A 17,129-nucleotide genomic window follows, 5' to 3' on the forward strand; every position below is an offset into this window, starting at 1 on the left:
TGGCAAAAGGTATTCATTGTGACATGTGTATAATATTAAAAATTGGAAATAACCAAAATATATCCCCCAAATAAGCATTGGTTAACTAAATGAGTATATGGCCACAGGTTATAATATCATATAGGTTTTCAAATGATTGTAATAGAAATCTTTGATTTGATAGAAATCTTTGAAGGTGGGGCCTTACCTCTAGCTTCATTTACATACTTTTTCCCCGTATCCTAGAAAACATTTAACACATGGGATATACTAAAAAAAAAAGTTTGAACAAATGAATATAGTATCAAATTTTTTTAAAAGCATAGAATAATCTAAATAGTTCAACAGTGTGAGATAAGATAAACACGGGAGGAAAATACTAAACTTTTAATGACGACTATACAAACAGTAGTATTTCAAATAACTTTTCCACAAATTTTGTCTTTTAATTTTTTACAGTTCTGTCAGCAAAACTTTCTTGTGTGCCTGCTTTTGGCCACGTACTATTCTAAACACTGTGAGGATAGTGGTGGAAAAACCCAACACAGGCCCTGTCCTCACGTAACTTGTATAATTGTAAAATTACACAATAATTATATTTTATATTTGAAATAACAAAGCCCCACAGTTTTGACAAAAATATTTCTTCTTGCCACTGATTCTCCTTAAGAACTGATAATCTGGATTTTCCTTAAATCACATTAAAATTTTTGAAAGTTTAGACTAATAAAAAGAATATTAAATGAGAATAAGTAGTCTTTCATGGATATGCAGTAGGCTTTGCAATATGTCTCTTTACAGCATTAAATACTTCGGTATAAATTGAGAGCAGTATTTTCCTAACATTAGAAATTTTTGGTATATTGTTAGGTATACCTTAAAATTCAAGTTTTTAATAGTTTTTCATAATCATTAGCCACCTTTTCTTTTTTTTTTCCTTTTGAATGTTTGCTGTGTGCCAGACATTATTCCAGTCTGGAATTTATTGCTATTTATTACTTGATTTATAATAAACTCATTTTTAATTGACAGAAAAGTTCAATTGTGATAGGTGATGTTGTTCCACCCATTATAGCAGTAGAGAAACTGAAGCAACTTTCCCAGACTCATTCAGCTGATCCGTGGCAGATGTGGATTCAAATTCCAAGAGTTTATGGTCTTACTTCCAGATGAGTATGTCAAGAGAAGCTAAAGGCAAAGGAGAAAAGGAAAGGTACACCCGTTTGAATGCAGAGTTCCATAGAATACCAGGGAGAAATAAGAAATCCTTCCTCTGTGATCAGTGCAAAGAAATAGAGGAAAACAATAGAATGGGAAAGACTAGAGATCTCTTCAAGAAAATTAGAGATACCAAGGGAACATTTCATGCAAAGATGGGCACAATAAAGGACAGAAATGGTATGGGCCTAACAGAAACAGAAGATATTAAGAAGTGGTGGCAAGAATACATAGAAAAACTATACAAAAAAAGATTTTCATGTCCCAGATAACCACGATGGTGTGATCACTCACCTAGAGCAAGACATCCTGGAATGTGAAGTCAGGTGGGCTTTAGGAAGCATCGCCACAAACAAAGCTAGTGGAGGTGATGGAATTCCAGTTGAACTATTTCAAATCCTAAAAGATGATGCTGTTAAAGTGCTGCACTCAATATGCCAGCAAATCTGGAAAACTCAGCAGTGGCCGCAGGACTGGAAAAGGTCCATTTTCATTCCAATCCCGAAAAAGGGCAATGCCAAAGAATGTTCAGACTACCACACGATAGCATTCATCTTACACGCTAGCAAAGTAATGCTCAAAATTCTCCAAGCGAGGCTTCAACAGCTCGTGAACCATGAACTTCCAGATGTTCAAGCTGGATTTAGAAAAGGCAGAGGAACCAGGGGTCAAATTGCCAACATCTGTTGGATCATCAAAAGAGCAAGAGAGTTCCAGAAAAACATCTACTTCTGCTTTATTGATTATGCCAAAGCCTTTGACTGTGTAGATCACAACAAACTGAGGAAAATTCTTCAAGAAATGGGAATACCAGACCATCTTACCTGCCTCCAGAGAAATCTGTATGCAGGTCAAGAAGCAACAGTTAGAATTGGACATGGAACAACAGACTGGTTCCAAATTGGGAAGGAGTATCTCAAGGCTGCATATTGTCACCCTGCTTATTTAACTTATATGCGGAGTACATCTTGTGAAATGCTGGGCTGGATGAAGCACAACCTGGAATCAAGATTTCTGGGAGAAGTATCAATAACCTCAGATACACAGATGACACATCCCTAATAGCAGATAGTGAAGAGGAACTAAAGTGCCTCTTGATGAAAATGAAAGAGGAGAGTGAAGAAGCTGGCTTAAAGCTCAACCTTCAAAAAACTAACATCATGGCATCCGGTCCATCACAAATAGATGGAGAAACAATGGCAACAGTGACAGACTTTATTCTCTTGGTGATTTTCAAAATCGCTGCAGATGGTGACTGCAGCCGTGAGATTAAAAGACACTTGCTCCTTGAAAAGCAACCTAGACAGCATATTAAAAGGCAGAGACATTACTTGGCCAGCAAAGGTCCATCAGTCAAAGCTATGGTTTTTTCAGTAGTCATGTATGGATATGAGAGTTGGACTATAAAGAAAGCTGAGCACCAAGAATTGATGCTTTTCAACTGTGGTGTTGGAGAAGACTCTTGAGAGTCTCTTGGACTGCAAGGAGATGAAACTAGTCAGTCCCAACAGAAATCAGTCCTGAATATTCATTGGAAGGACTGATGCTGAAGATGAAACTCCAATACTTTGGCCACCTGATGTGAAGAGCTGACTCATTGGAAAAGACCCTGATGCTGGGAAAGATTGAAGGCAGAAGGGGATGACAAGAGGATGAGGTGGTTGGATGGCTTCACCGACTCAATGGACATGAGCTTGAGCAAGTTCGGGAGTTTGATGATGGACAGGGAAGCCTTGCATGCTGCAGTCCATGGGGTCTCAAAGAGTTGGACATGACTAAGTGACTAAACTGTGGTCTTAGCCATAACGTTATTTTGTCTTAGAGTATTTTGGCCAGTTATGAGGGTCCCTGATTTCCTTTGGTGACTAAAAGAAGAAAGAGTAAAATAAACTGTAGTCGTTTTCTTAACAGAAACAGGGTGTTATTTAGTAATATATTCTTATCTGACAGAATATTCAGTAATATGATGAGATCTTTTATAAATTATATGAGTTCTGTGTACTGATTATTTTTCAAAGTTAACATATAACCATCTTTTCTCAAAGATTCTTAAAACCTGTCGTCTTCTCTATAGCTTGATTCATGGTATGTTATTTTAAATGGCACTGTGGAAATCAGTCATCCGGATGGAAAAGTTGACAATCTCTTTATGGGAAATAGTTTTGGAATCACACCCACTCTGGATAAACAGTACATGCATGGAATTGTTAGGACTAAAGTAGATGACTGTCAGGTAAGCTTATCACTGGTCATGTTCTCTTGATTCTTTTTTAAAAAAATTTTTTATTTTATATTGGAGTAGAGTGGATTATTTATGTTAGGATAGTTTTAGGTAGACAGCGAAGGATCGTTTCAGTCGCACATAAATGTTGTGTCTGCTCTCCCTCAAACTGCACTCCCACCCTGGCTGCCACATAACGTTGAGCCGAGTCCCCTTTGCTGCAGAGCAGGTCCTTGTTGGTTATCCATTCTAAATATAGCAGTGTATGTTCTTTTGTTTCTGGGTTGTTTTTTTTTTTGTTCTCCTGTTTCTTGATTTTAAATGGCTGAGCCTTTTTCCTTCCTCAAAATAAAATAGCTTGATTTGAGAATTAGAAGTTTGAAAAACTCACAGTTAATAAAGGAAAGTAGATTTTATATCTGATGCAAATATTTGTAGAATTAAACTATACATATTTTAAACAGAGTATACCCAATAAATGTTTATTTGTTAAATATCTATGTGATATTAGCCAGCTTAGTCTCCTTTTTGTTTTTTTTTTTTTCAATAGAGGAAGAAATAGGAACTTCTGAGTTGTTTGTTTCTAACTTACTCCTGCTTCATGTTTTCTTTGCATAGTGTCAGTTTTGAAAGAAGTATTTGCTTCTCCTTTTAGAGCAGAATTCACACGGATTTAACTTCTTTGGTCTTTTTGTGCATGATTTATTTATTTTACCTTGATTTTTGTTGCGTAAAGGAGCTAAATAAAAAAGAACTGATGTCACTTGAATTCTTACCTTTGTCCTCTGCCTTGGTGCATAGTGATATATTTATGTATTATAGGTTTATTAATTGTCCCCATGTTGTTCTTGGACAGTTTGTCTGCATAGCCCAGCAGGATTATTGGAGAATTTTAAATCATGTTGAAAAAAATACCCATAAAGTTGAGGAAGAGGGAGAAATTGTTATGGTACATGAGCATCGTGAACTGGATCGAAGTGGAACCAGGAAAGGACACATTGTAATTAAGGTGGGTGTGTTTTACTTATTATTCTTTTTATTGATAGAATAAAACCTTCATCTTGTTCAAAAGACTTTGAACTGCTTATTAAGTAGTGCAAGATAATTCACTGACTTTGGGATCCAGTGTATATAAATGTGTCCTTTTGACTTTCTCTTAGTTGGTTTTTAACAGCATTTTATTGGGTAAAGATGACAGTGCCGTGTAATTTCAGTATGGAAGGATATTACTTAGAATTTACCAGTCAAAATTTTCCTTCTCAAATTTATGAATCATCAATAATGGGAGTTAATTTCATCAAAGATAGCAATATTTAGAAACAAAACAGAAATTGAAAGGACCAACCATCAACGTACAAAGAATCCTAGATGAAGATGGAGAGTGCTTATGGGATCTCTGTGTCATTGAAATAGACATTAGCCTCTCTGAACCTCAGTTTTTTAATCTGAAAATGGGGATGCTATGGCAGGTCTTCATTAGGGCTAAATGTAGCAAATCAAAAGCCTTAGCATGCTGTAGAGTCTAAGTATTACTACCCATGTTGTTTTCCCTTCTCTGATTCCTTCTCCCCTCTGATCCTTGCCCCCTTGCCTTTCACTTTCCCGTCTGCCTGTGTTAATGGCATCTGAATCTCAAGAAGGAAATGGTAACCCACTCCAGTATTCTTGCCTTGAAAATCCCATGGACAGAGGAGCCTGGCAGGCTACAGTCCATGGATCACAAAGAGTTGGACATGACTGAGCACACACAGATGTAAAATAGAACAATTATAGTTGGAAGAGAGGAAATAAATGCTTGACTTTTTTTCTTTTCAAGCTAGTGTTGCTTGCAAAATAGCGAAATGTGTTATTTTTCATTATAAGAGCAGCAGTTTATTTAACAATAAGAGGGACTGGTTAGTCAGATCAGATATTCCTTAAGAGTCAGACTATTTCTAAACACTCCTTTTCTTTTCCTAAGCTGATCAATATAAGCTTTCTGTGTAGGAAAAAATTTGAATATATGTGTGGATTGTCACAGGCTGTCTTTTTATGAAGGCTCGTGTTGAGGCTTTTTTTTTTTTTAAATAATTTCAAACTTACAGAAAAGTTGCAAGAACAGTATAGTGAGTATCCTGACTCAGATTCCCCCACTGTTAACGTTCCCCTGCATTTTCTCCATTTACATCAGTTTATTTCAACCTTTTGAGAGCAGTCTGCAAATGTGATGCCTCATTACTTTAAAATATTTCATTGTGTACTTACTAAAAATAAGAACAGTCTCCTACGTAAACACCATGGAACCCTTCAAGTTAGGAAATGAACATTGATAAAGTAAAGCCATTCAGCCCACAGACCCCATTTAGATTTTCACCAACTCTCCCCAAAATGGCTTTTTTTCATTTTTGGCTCAATCTCATCCAGGCACACAGTTGCGTTTAGTTGTCATGTCACTTAAGTCTACTCCAGGAATAGTTATTCCTTTTTCACATTCTCAGCAATTTTGATGAATATAGACCTTGTAGTCTGCAGTATGACCCCCAGACTAGATCTGTCCGGTGTTTCCTCATGCCCAGACTAAAGTTACACTTTCCTGGCTGGAACCCCACAGAAATAATGTTCTGCTCTTCTAGTGCATCTTATCAGCAAGCACACAATGTCCACCTGTGCCACCACGAGTGAAGTTAATCTTAATCGCCTGGTCCTGTTGGTGTCTGTCAAGTTTCCTTACTGTGAAATCACCATTTTACCCATTGTAATTGATAAGCATTTGAAGCACTGATGTTCTGGGATAGTGTGAGTATGTCTTGCAGACCTCTATCCACCAGTCTTAACTTAGATTGACTACTCCTGCCTGAAATGGTGATTTTTTTATTTCCATTATTTCTTCTACATTTATTGTCATTCTGCTGTAAGAATGGGCATTCTCTCCTCTTTGATTATATTGGTCTCATGTATTTCTTTACCATAGCATTGTTCTGAGTGTCTGATTGTCCCAGATTTAGCCAGTGGGACCCTCTTAAGGGTGTTGATTCCTATATTCCTCTGACATGTTCCCATCATTTTTGAGAGCTTCCTTGTTATCTGGCAAAACAAGATATTCCAGGCTCATCTTTTACTTTTCCTGCCCCTGCTTTGAAATCAGACATTGCTCCAGAGAGCCCTGGATCCTCCTAGTAGATAATAGCACTTAAAAACCAAAATCAGGGCACTCACTCTGTTCACTGCTACTGTGGTGTCATTGCTTCTAGAACATTTCCTCAGAGAGGTAGGAATACGTATTTATTTACTGTAAATTCGTGCACATCTGTACCTTTTTATATCTGTCTGTCTCAGTCAGGAGCTTATACCAGGACTCCCAGTTCTAGTACTGTACCACAGAGTTAGTTTTGTAGCCTCTTCCTTTCCCTCATTGTAAATAACCTTATCTAACAGTGGCTCTTGTTATGCTCTGTATATTTACTTGCTTGCTCTTTGTAACCAACCCCTACCAGCTAGCCATCTCCTTCACCTGCCCACTCGGCATACATGTCTCCCAGCATCCCACCTTGTTGGATGCTAGTGAGCAGTTTGGTAAGTGCCTCTGGATGATGATGGAACTTGTCATTAAATACTGCTTTTTAAAATACAACCTGATCTCCACAGATATCCCTCGGTGATTTACCTAATCAGAATAATGGCGTTTCTTTAACATGTCGATCGTTTTCACCCCTGACGTAGCTATGTGTGATCTGAGAACCAGATTTGAGTGACATCAAATTGTGATTTGCCTGAATGACAGACCCAATATGGAATTCTTAGAGTGTTTTTGAAGGTGGGAGAAGAATAGGAATGACCTGTGATTGTCTTGTCCCTTAAATAGGTAACTTGAAGAGCCTTTCCTCTGACTTCCTTCTAGAGAAATGATTTACATACCTAATTAGCAGTGGGTACCCTTTTTTAATCTTGTAATAATTTTTTAAACAAGAACATTGTTAGTATTAATGTATATTTGTCATGCAGTGATTCTGGCCAATGAAATCATTAGGATGAATGCACCAAATTGAAATCTGACATTATGGGCAACAGTTGGTTTTTATATTTGGCTTAATACCTGGTTTATTTCTGTATTTGTTCTGCGTACCCACTTTTTAAGATGCTGCTAGGGTTAAAAAAAAAAAAGATGCTGCTAGAGTAATAAATTTTAACAGTGATTCAGGAATTCAAGGAAGAGCAATAGATAAATTTTACTTTCATTCCTTTTTATAAATTGAGAAACAGGCAAGCAGTTAAACTGAGAGCATGTAAAAAATGTCTACAGAACTTCTGGTTCCTCTGGCAGATGGGAATGGAGAAACCATAGAACAGGAAACCCCTGTTCCAAGAAGTGACAGTAATAAAACAAGCTGTCTCAAACTATGTTGTTCCCATAACCTGGAACAGAAGGGAATTTAAGGATGATTAAATTTGGAAGAAAGCTTTATTTGTTTATTTATTTTCTTTAACTCTCCCCTCTTTCTTCTCTTATTTATTTATTTTATTTTTTGCCTGCGGTGGATCTTTGCTGATGCGTGGGGGCTTTCTCTAGTTGTGGCAGTAGGGGACTACTCGTCATTGTCATGTGCAGGCTTCTTATGTGGTGACTTCTCTTGTTATGGAACACAGGCTGTAGGTGCCCAGGTTTCAGCAGTTGCTGTGTGTGGGTTCAGTAGTTAAGGCTCTCGGGCTCTGGAGCACGGCTGGTAGTTGTGGTGCACAGACTTAGTTGCAAACGTGGCATGTGGGATCTTCTTGGACCAGGGATTGAACCGGTTTCCCTTGCTTTGCAAGGTGGATTCTTAATCGCTAGACCACCAGGGAAGGCCCTCTTCCTTCTCTTTACTCAAGGTAGTCATTATATTATCCCCCCATTGCTATAATGAAATATGGATAAAACAGCTACCAGCCAAGGTAATGCTGTTGTGCATGTTGATTCCTCTGCCTTATCTCTCTCTAAACTTCTGAGTGATGATGGACTACATCCTAGAGACAGTACCTACTTCCAGTGCTGAGAGTTTTAAAGATGAAACTTTACTTTGAGGACTTTATAGTCGAGGAACTACAAAGGGAAGTAATCAATAGGAGTTATTCGGTTCCTTAGTTACTTTTTTATTTTCTAATTCTTCCTTTGTTTTGATTTTTAGGCAACACCTGAGCGTCTCATCATGCATTTAATAGAAGAGCATTCCATTGTGGACCCAACTTATATAGAAGATTTCCTATTAACTTATAGAACATTTCTTCCAAGTCCTTTGGATGTTGGGACCAAACTGTTGGAATGGTTTAAAATTGACAGCTTAAGGGATAAGGTTGGTTTTATAAAGGGCATGAACGTGATTTTAACCTTTATATTCCCCCAAAACCTTTTGCAGTTGACGAATTAAATGCTTATTTTGATAAGATTCAATTCACGTAAAAATTAGTGAATCAGTAGACATATCTGGTTACTTTTATGACAAAATAGCTTGTAAAAAGTGGATTATTTTGCCTTCTAAAAGGCAGACACTGAAATCAGGCTGTGGTGTAGTTATAAATTCAGAAAATGCAGGATAGTAGTCTTGCACTTTTGGAGAAGGCAGTGGCAACCCACTCCAGTACTCTTGCCTAGAAAATCCCATGGACGGAGGAGCCTGGTGGGCTACAGTCCATGGAGTCTAGAAGAGTTGGACACAGCTGAGCGACTTCACTTTCACTTTTCACTTTCATGCATTGAAGAAGGAAATGTCAACCCACTCCAGTGTTCTTGCCTGGAGAATCCCAGGGACGGGGGAGCCTGGTGGGCTGACGTCTATGGGGTCACACAGAGTCAGACACAATTGGAGCGACTTAGCAGCAGCAGCAGTCTTGCACTTTATCAAAATACTTGGTTGTTTCAGAGGAGATCAGTAAAACATGTAAAAGTTTAGAAAGAATATTCACCAAGTACATTTTTTCAAGAGGGCTTAGGAACAGTCTAAATAGAAAAACATTGATTTTTCTGAGTTAAAGACTTTATAATCATTTTAAAATTTATCTTTTTGAGTTTAATTTGTCGCTGCTGTAACGCATTTAGATGTGGCCGTGAGGGTTTTTTTTTTTCTTTTTTTGCATTTAATGTTTAAGTAGATTATCTTAATTTTTTTATGGAGTGTTCATACTTTTCAATACTAGTAAAAACTAGTAAAACTAGTATTTCATGGAAAAACTAGTAATTCAGCTTGCTGGTACATAACTACCGAAAAACCATCTCAGTAATAGGAAGTTAGTTATTTTAAGAAAAATAAAAGTAGAGCCATAATTGCCTGGCATATCTTTCTGAGTTCTAGTTTGTGCTAAATCGCTTTAGTCTTGTCCAACTCTGTGCAACCCTGTGGACAGTAGCTTGCCAGGCTCCTCTGTCCATGGGATTATCCAGGCAAGAATACTGGAATGGGTTGCCATGCCCTCCTCCAGGGCATCTTCCCAACCCAGGGATCAAACCCTAATCTCTTTTGTATCCTGCATTGGCAGGTGAGTTCTTTACCACTAGCACCACCTGGGAAGCTCTGAGTTATACTTTAAAGGAAATAAATTAGATACAGTAAGTGTCCACAACTACAGGTTTGCCTTTACCTTGCTTTTGAAATTATATATAGTTACTTAGATTGCTGAGGAAATAAAGGCATGCTAGAGAATGAACAAAAATATGACTTAGGGACAGCTCAATGTGTAAAAGGATGAAGTTTGACCTTTACCTTATACCATATTCAGTGTTAATTCAGAATGGATCAGAGACTTAATGTAAGAGCCAAGACTATAATATTCTTCAAAGAAAAGGAGTTTAAAAAAAAATAACACGACTTTGGATTAAGTGATAGGTTTTTTTAGTGCAAAGCACAGACTTGAACAATGGATATATAGAATTTCATCAAAATTAAAACATTTTCACATTAAAGGAACTATCAGGAAAAACAGAACAACACATGGGATAGGAGAATATATTTGCAAATCATGTCTGACAAGGGTCTAGTATTCAGAATGTATAAAAAAAAAACCCTTATAACTCAACAACAAGAAGACAATACAATTTAAAAATAGACAAATAACTCAAATAGGTATTTCTCCCAAGAAGAGATATAAATGGCCAGCAATCACATTCCATAGGTGTTCAGTGTCATTAGTCATGGGGAATGCAAATCAAAACCACAGTGATACTCTGCTTCATACCTACTAAGATGACTTTAAAAAGGAAATATCAAGGATTTTGAGGATGTTGATGTGGAGGAAATTCCCATACATTGTTTGTAGTAATGTAAAATGGAATAGCTGCTAGGGAAAATAGCTCAGCAGTTCTTCAAAAAGTTAAACATAGAATTACTGTGTAATCCAGTAGTTCTACTCCTGAAGTATATAGCCAAAACAGGTAATAGGTGTGCAAACAAAAGTTTGTAAACAAGTGTTCATAGTAGCACTATTGATGATGGCCCATCAACTGATGAATGGATAAGCAAAATATTGCATACTACATAATGAAATATTATTCACCTATTAAAAAAAAAAGTTGGTAAAGAATCTGTCTGCAGTGCAGGAGACCTGGGTTCAGTTCCTGGGTCGGGAAGATTCCCTGGAGGAAGGACATGGCAACCCACTCCAATATTCTTGCCTGGAAAATCCCATGGACAGAGGATCCTGGCAGGCTACAGTCCATGGGGTCGCAAGAGTTGGACACAGAGCAACTAAACCACCACCATTAAAAAAAAAAAAAAATGAAATACTGTTACATGCTGCAACATGTTATAAGCCTTGCAAGTGTACTAAGTCAAACAAGCCAGTTATAAAAGATCACATATTGTATGACAAATCACAGAGGCAGAAAAGCAAATAGAAGCTGTTCTGGGCTGGAAAGAGGGCACAATGTTAGGTGACTGCTTATTGGGAGTGGGATTTTCTTTTGTGGTGGTGATAGTGCTTTGGAACTAGGTAGCTTGGGGATGACTGTACACAATTGAGAATGGGCCAGATGCCACTGGATTGTACACTTTAATATGGTTAAAATAGTGGATTTTATGTGTTATTTTATCACAATTTTAAAAGCATATGACTTAAATTATTTGTATTGTTATGCACTTTTTTTTTTTAGATTTTGGAAAAATCTCTGGTGTATTTCTTTAGATTTATCTTGGCTCGTGTGTGTTTTCTTAATGTTCAGAATGTTTCTTAATATTCTTAATTTTTTTTAATGTTTATTGGACTGTAGTTGCTTTATAGTGTTGTATTAGTTTCTGCTGTACTGATTCAGCAAAGTGAGTCTGATATAAGTATACATATATCTCCCCTGTTTTTGGATTTCCTTCCAATGTTAGGTCACCACAGAGCATTGAGTAGAGTTCGCTGTAGGCACAGTATTTAACTGAACATCCATTTGTTTGTTTTTAACTTTTTTGTTAATCTGTAGTACAGGTTAACAAAGTAATAAATTAATTCACAACTTTGAAAATTACAGTGTTTACGAAGGAGATTTCAGATTTTTGTTACAATTTTGGTGAAATGGTCTCAGCTAAAGAAATACTTGACATTTGCCTGCCCTTAGAAGTTTGCCTTTTAAGATAGTGTTCAAAATACACTTCCCATGTACTACTTACATGTTAGTATACAGGCTTGTCTTCTCAGTGAAAGCAGAGTCTTGGTTCTCTCTGTTACATAAGGAAGCAAAAGCTCAAACTAAAATGTTCCTCTCTGTTAGAATGAGCCTTTCACATGTGAGAGGGTGGGCAAAGGGCTTAGCCATAAAGCTCAGTTGTTCCTCAGTTTAGGACTTGCTTTTAGGACTTTATTTTTGCAGGAAGAATTCCTCTCATATAATCGTATGCTGCCTCTTCCATGTTTCCACAGGTAACACGGATTGTATTATTATGGGTAAATAATCATTTCAATGATTTTGAAGGTGACCCTGCTATGACTCGATTTCTAGAGGAATTTGAAAAAAATCTGGAAGATACAGTAAGGCTCAGAATTTTATCTTCTTCAGGGTTTGGGGATTCTTACCAATCTCTTCTGTCCCCCTGCTGAAGAATTGCAAAAACTCAGAATAGCTTTCATCTTTTCCTGTGTTCTGAGAACTTTCAAATCTGTATTCTAGACTTTGGCTCATCCTCTGCTACTTCAACCCAAACAAATGTCATGCTTCTTCCAGAGTCTTCACTGATTTAGGCATTCAAATACACATATTTATCAGACCTACATTAGACTTTCTGAGTCTCCCTTCTGCATGTGATTTCATTTATTTTTAATATACAACACCTCAGATAATACCCTCAAGGTCTTAACTTTCATGGTAGCTATTTATAAATCTATTTTATTCTTCGTATTAGATATAAAAACTTTGAACTGCAACTCAGTTGTCTGTTCGAAGCAACTTGAGTTTAGGAAATAATAATGCAGCTCAGGAGTTAGATCGCCTGAATTAACAACATTCAGACTTCACCACTTGGTAGATATGTGAACTTAAAAAGATTGTCCAACCTTGTATGCCTCCATTGTCTTATATTATAGATAGTAGCCTCTAGGCTGTTGGGATTGTCTTGAGGGTTATAGTGAGCTATGAATATAAGAATCTACAAACAAAACCTGGCACGGCAGTTTTTCAAGAACCATTGTTATTACAGAGTAGAAGTGGATTAAGTTGAATAAAGAAGGGGAAATTTCCGATTGTTTTGTCTCTTTCCTTACCTCTTGGTTCCTGTAGCCTGTTCAGCAGCGCATCTGCTCTATGCAAAATGGGGAGAATAAACAGGGAACTTGATTAAGAGGCCTGTTGAGGCTCACCAACATCATTTGGTGCTTCCATTGCTGGCTATGTAAATATTCAAGGGGCTTGCTTATGAAAAATAGAAACTATCTTGCAATCATGGGATTTTTTTTCCCCCAGTAATCGAGTCAGTCATCAAATATTTACTGAATTCTGCTGTGTACTCCAAGCTGTTACATAGGGTCAGAAGAGGTGTAAAACTTGGTTTCTATCCTGAGAAAAACTTTAGCTTTTTGTTATGGACATAAAATTTATTTAATACACTATTTGAGAATAGTTGAATTCTCAGCTGATACATTAAACCGATACTAGAATTTGAAAGTTAAAATATTACTGAGTTTAATGAAGATCTAAAATAATACAGAAAGATTTAAATTATAAGAATAATATTTCTGAAAGAGATGGAGACTTGCATGTGTCTGAGTATTAGACAATGTTTGGGAAGGTGGTTGAAGTCCTTTAAGGTTTTAAGTAAAAGTTTAAAAATATTCTGGTTTTATGTAACAGCTAGGAGATAAGCACGATGGTAATACAGAATGTATTGTTACTTAGAAAATGAAATTTTTTATGTCATCACTGTCTCAATAAGACACCACTTTGAAATCTTCTCTAACTTGTGATTACCTAGAAATTTTAAAAAACCATATTAAGGGATCTAATTCTTCAGAGTGCTCTAGGGTGGAAAGTTTCCCTCCTTCAGTTTTATTTACCCATACTTATATATTCTTTATTTACTCTAGTTCTGATAACTTTAGGTTCTATTTTTTAAAGCCTATAGGAATAGATAATATACATTTATATATATGTTACCCCTTTCTACTTTGTAGAAAATGAATGGTCATCTCCGGTTATTGAATATTGCATGTGCTGCAAAGGCTAAGTGGAGACAGGTTGTGCTGCAGAAGGCTTCCCGGGAGTCACCTCTGCATTTCAGTCTAAGTGGAGGAAGTGAGAAGGGATTTGGTATTTTTGTTGAAAGCGTAGAACCTAGTAGCAAAGCTGCTGATGCGGGACTGAAACGTGGTGATCAAGTAAGTAAATAACAACCATTTAAAGCCTTTTTATAAGTAATAGGAGTGCTACTTTTCTGATATAATATTCTAGTAAGCATGATCAATTTAAGGAAATACTTTTGAAACCTTTTTTTAGAGGTGGTATTTTTAAATGGTTTATTTTTAAAATGTGTTTGTCATATATCCATTACTCCTAATGGAAAATTTAATATAGCATGTCCAGAAACAGCCTGGTAGTCTGGCCAGTATCAATCTGAATGGTCCTGCCCATCCTCCAAGTATTAGAAACTTCTGTCATTTGGCAACTTCACAGTATTCCAGAAAGATCAGTAAGAGAGTTAGCACCCTTGCATGTTTTAAAGGAGTAAGCACTTCTATCCATACCACTCTAAAATTAAGTGGCCAAAGATTTACCATAAATGATGGTTTTGTTTTAGACAATGTTCACATGGTAACAAAAACTATTCGGTACATCCGTAAGTAGAGTGAGCTGGTTGAGGGATTAGGAAAAGGAAGGGGAGATACAGGGAGTAAGTAGATAGGGATTTATTCTCTCCATGGAGGCATTAGTAAACTATAGAACAATATATTTTCAAAAATGAAATTGCTGACAACTTTGTTACTAAAAAAAAATACAGTTCCTAGACCTACCTCAGTCTTAGTGATCATACTAATCACATTCTGCAGAGTTAATAACTGGGAATCTGTATTTTGAACAAAGCTCTCAAGATCTCATGTACACCAGAGTGGTTTTTCTTCTAACTAAATCATTTGGGACGCTGACTTTGTTCCACTTAAAAATTTTTGTTTGTTTATGCATTCATTTAGAATGTGACTTTATTTTACTTGTAACCAAACCATGGTGTTTTTTATTTTTTAATTAAGAAGGCATTCACAGGGGTTTCCCTGGTGGTTCACTGGTTAAAAGAGTTTGTGCTTCCACTATAAGGGGCACAGGTTCAATCCCTGGTCAGGGAACTAAGATCCCACATGCCACATGGCCTGACATAAATCAAGCAAGCAGGCATGCATTCACATTATTAAAAGTTCTGCACTTCAGAACAGTGGCTTTCAACCATTAGTAATTTTGTCACTCAGGAGACATTTGGTAATGTCTGGAGTTATTTTTGATTGTCATGACTTGGGAATTACTACTGGCATGTAGTGGATAGAGGCCAGGGATACTGCTGAGTAGCCAGGAATACCCCGTGACAAAGCAGCCACATGGCAGTTATCCAGCCCAAATATCAGTGTCTAAGTATCAGTAGTGCAGGGAATTAAGAAACTGATATAAGTGAATCACATATTATAATAAAATACTTTAAAATTTAAGAATAAATGATATAATTTTAAAAAAGAAACTCTGACACAAAGTTTTAATGATACTGTTCTTCCTCTAGGGGAGCTTTTTAGAATAGAGATTTCTGGGCTTTACTCAGACTACTCATTAAGAATACCTAGTTGCTAGGAATTTGGAGTCATATATTTATTGGTCAAGTATTTTTTGGTAAACATGTTTAAGAATCTCATTCTTCATAGAAGAAAAAAGAAAAGAATACTCCAGAGGTTTCATTCCTGAGAGATGAGAGAAATTTATCGTTATTTTACTTTTTCCCTCAGGCCTTCCAAGTATGGTTGAAATTATCTGAGATTTTCAATAAGTCATTTTTTATGACTTTTATAAGTCATTTTTTAATATTGTGAATATTCTTTTTTAAGAGTACTTTGGCATTTGCATTAAGTTTCATAAGCTTATTACTAAGAATCATTTTGCACCTGCTTACTGCTTTCATTGATCACCTCTACTTCGTCTATGCCATATGGTGCCATTATTTTGATTTATTTCACAGTTGTCTTCCAGTACTTCTATTACCTTTTCTAGTACTTCTTTCAGAAAGGGCAAATGAGTACTCTAGCTTTGTGTCCCTTATATGTCTAATGATATCTTTGTTCAGTGGAGTATAAAATCTTTGATCACAGTCATTTTTCTCTCAGAACATTGATATCATAGAAAGGTATCACATCATCTTAATATGGTCCCAAAGAAGTCTAAACCATTCTATTTCTTTTCTAGGTGCCTTTGGCCACCTCCACAAATCCCCAAGAGTGATGCTTATAGAGTATTCTAAGTCCCTAGAATTTAGAATATTCAAGTGATCTGTTAAAAACAAAAACTAGATCTTTTTATTTTATTGCCTGATACAAGATGATCCATGACAGTATGTAGACTGAAGACTTTTTTAAACTCTGGAAATTTAACTTCTGTGATTTTTTTTTCTTTTTCTTTTCTAATATTTTTTTTTCCTCACTCTTTTTTATCCTTTTGAAATCTCTTTGTCAGCCCTCAAGATCTATCCTCCGTGCTGCCTTTTTTCCCCTCATCATGTCTTGTCTCTTTATCCTTTTTCCTTGGAATCAGTACTTTTTGAATAAACTCCTGATGATTCTGAGGTACAGCCAGGTTTGTGAAGCCCTGATATGAATGATCAACAATATCAGATGGAACAAGAGCCCATAACTCTTGTGCTTGGTGCTTTTTGACTGCCTGATTCAGTCAGTGGCAGGAAATGATATTAGCTATAATTAGAATACCACTTTTAAATGAATTTACCTCTTTTTTAAATGCAATAAATTTGCATGTAGAATACTTCACTAAAATTTATGTACACACACACACAGGTGATAATTTTTATGAACTGATCTGACACAATTGAAATTTTCCCTTCATATATTAAACATTATGTTTTAAATTTTTTTCCAGTATTATCCGAGAGGAAATGAACTGAAAAAAATGTTTATAGTAGAGATTTAGGAAAATACCACAATATAGAGAAAAGCTATTAGACAGTAATTCCACTTCTCACAGATAACTATTGTTCACATATAGGTACATTTTATTTAAGTTTTATTTTTTTCACCATTAAATTTAAGGCTG

General features: G+C 36.3%; 1 protein-coding gene across 4 annotated transcripts in view; it reads left to right on the forward strand.

Moving 5' to 3' along the window:
• Positions 1-17,129, forward strand: part of RAPGEF6 (Rap guanine nucleotide exchange factor 6) — a 235,071-nt gene that overhangs the window by 145,586 nt on the left and 72,356 nt on the right. For all 4 annotated transcript variants that reach the window (XM_061150833.1, XM_061150834.1, XM_061150831.1 and 1 more), the window contains exons 10-14: positions 3,272-3,430; positions 4,275-4,427; positions 8,560-8,724; positions 12,266-12,373; positions 14,009-14,212. In XM_061150833.1, the coding sequence (XP_061006816.1) occupies positions 3,272-3,430; positions 4,275-4,427; positions 8,560-8,724; positions 12,266-12,373; positions 14,009-14,212 (789 nt within the window). The remainder of the gene's footprint in view (positions 1-3,271; positions 3,431-4,274; positions 4,428-8,559; positions 8,725-12,265; positions 12,374-14,008; positions 14,213-17,129) is intronic.

This window comes from Dama dama, chromosome 9 (assembly GCF_033118175.1).
Source record: "Dama dama isolate Ldn47 chromosome 9, ASM3311817v1, whole genome shotgun sequence".
NCBI classification, from domain to species: domain Eukaryota; kingdom Metazoa; phylum Chordata; class Mammalia; order Artiodactyla; family Cervidae; genus Dama; species Dama dama.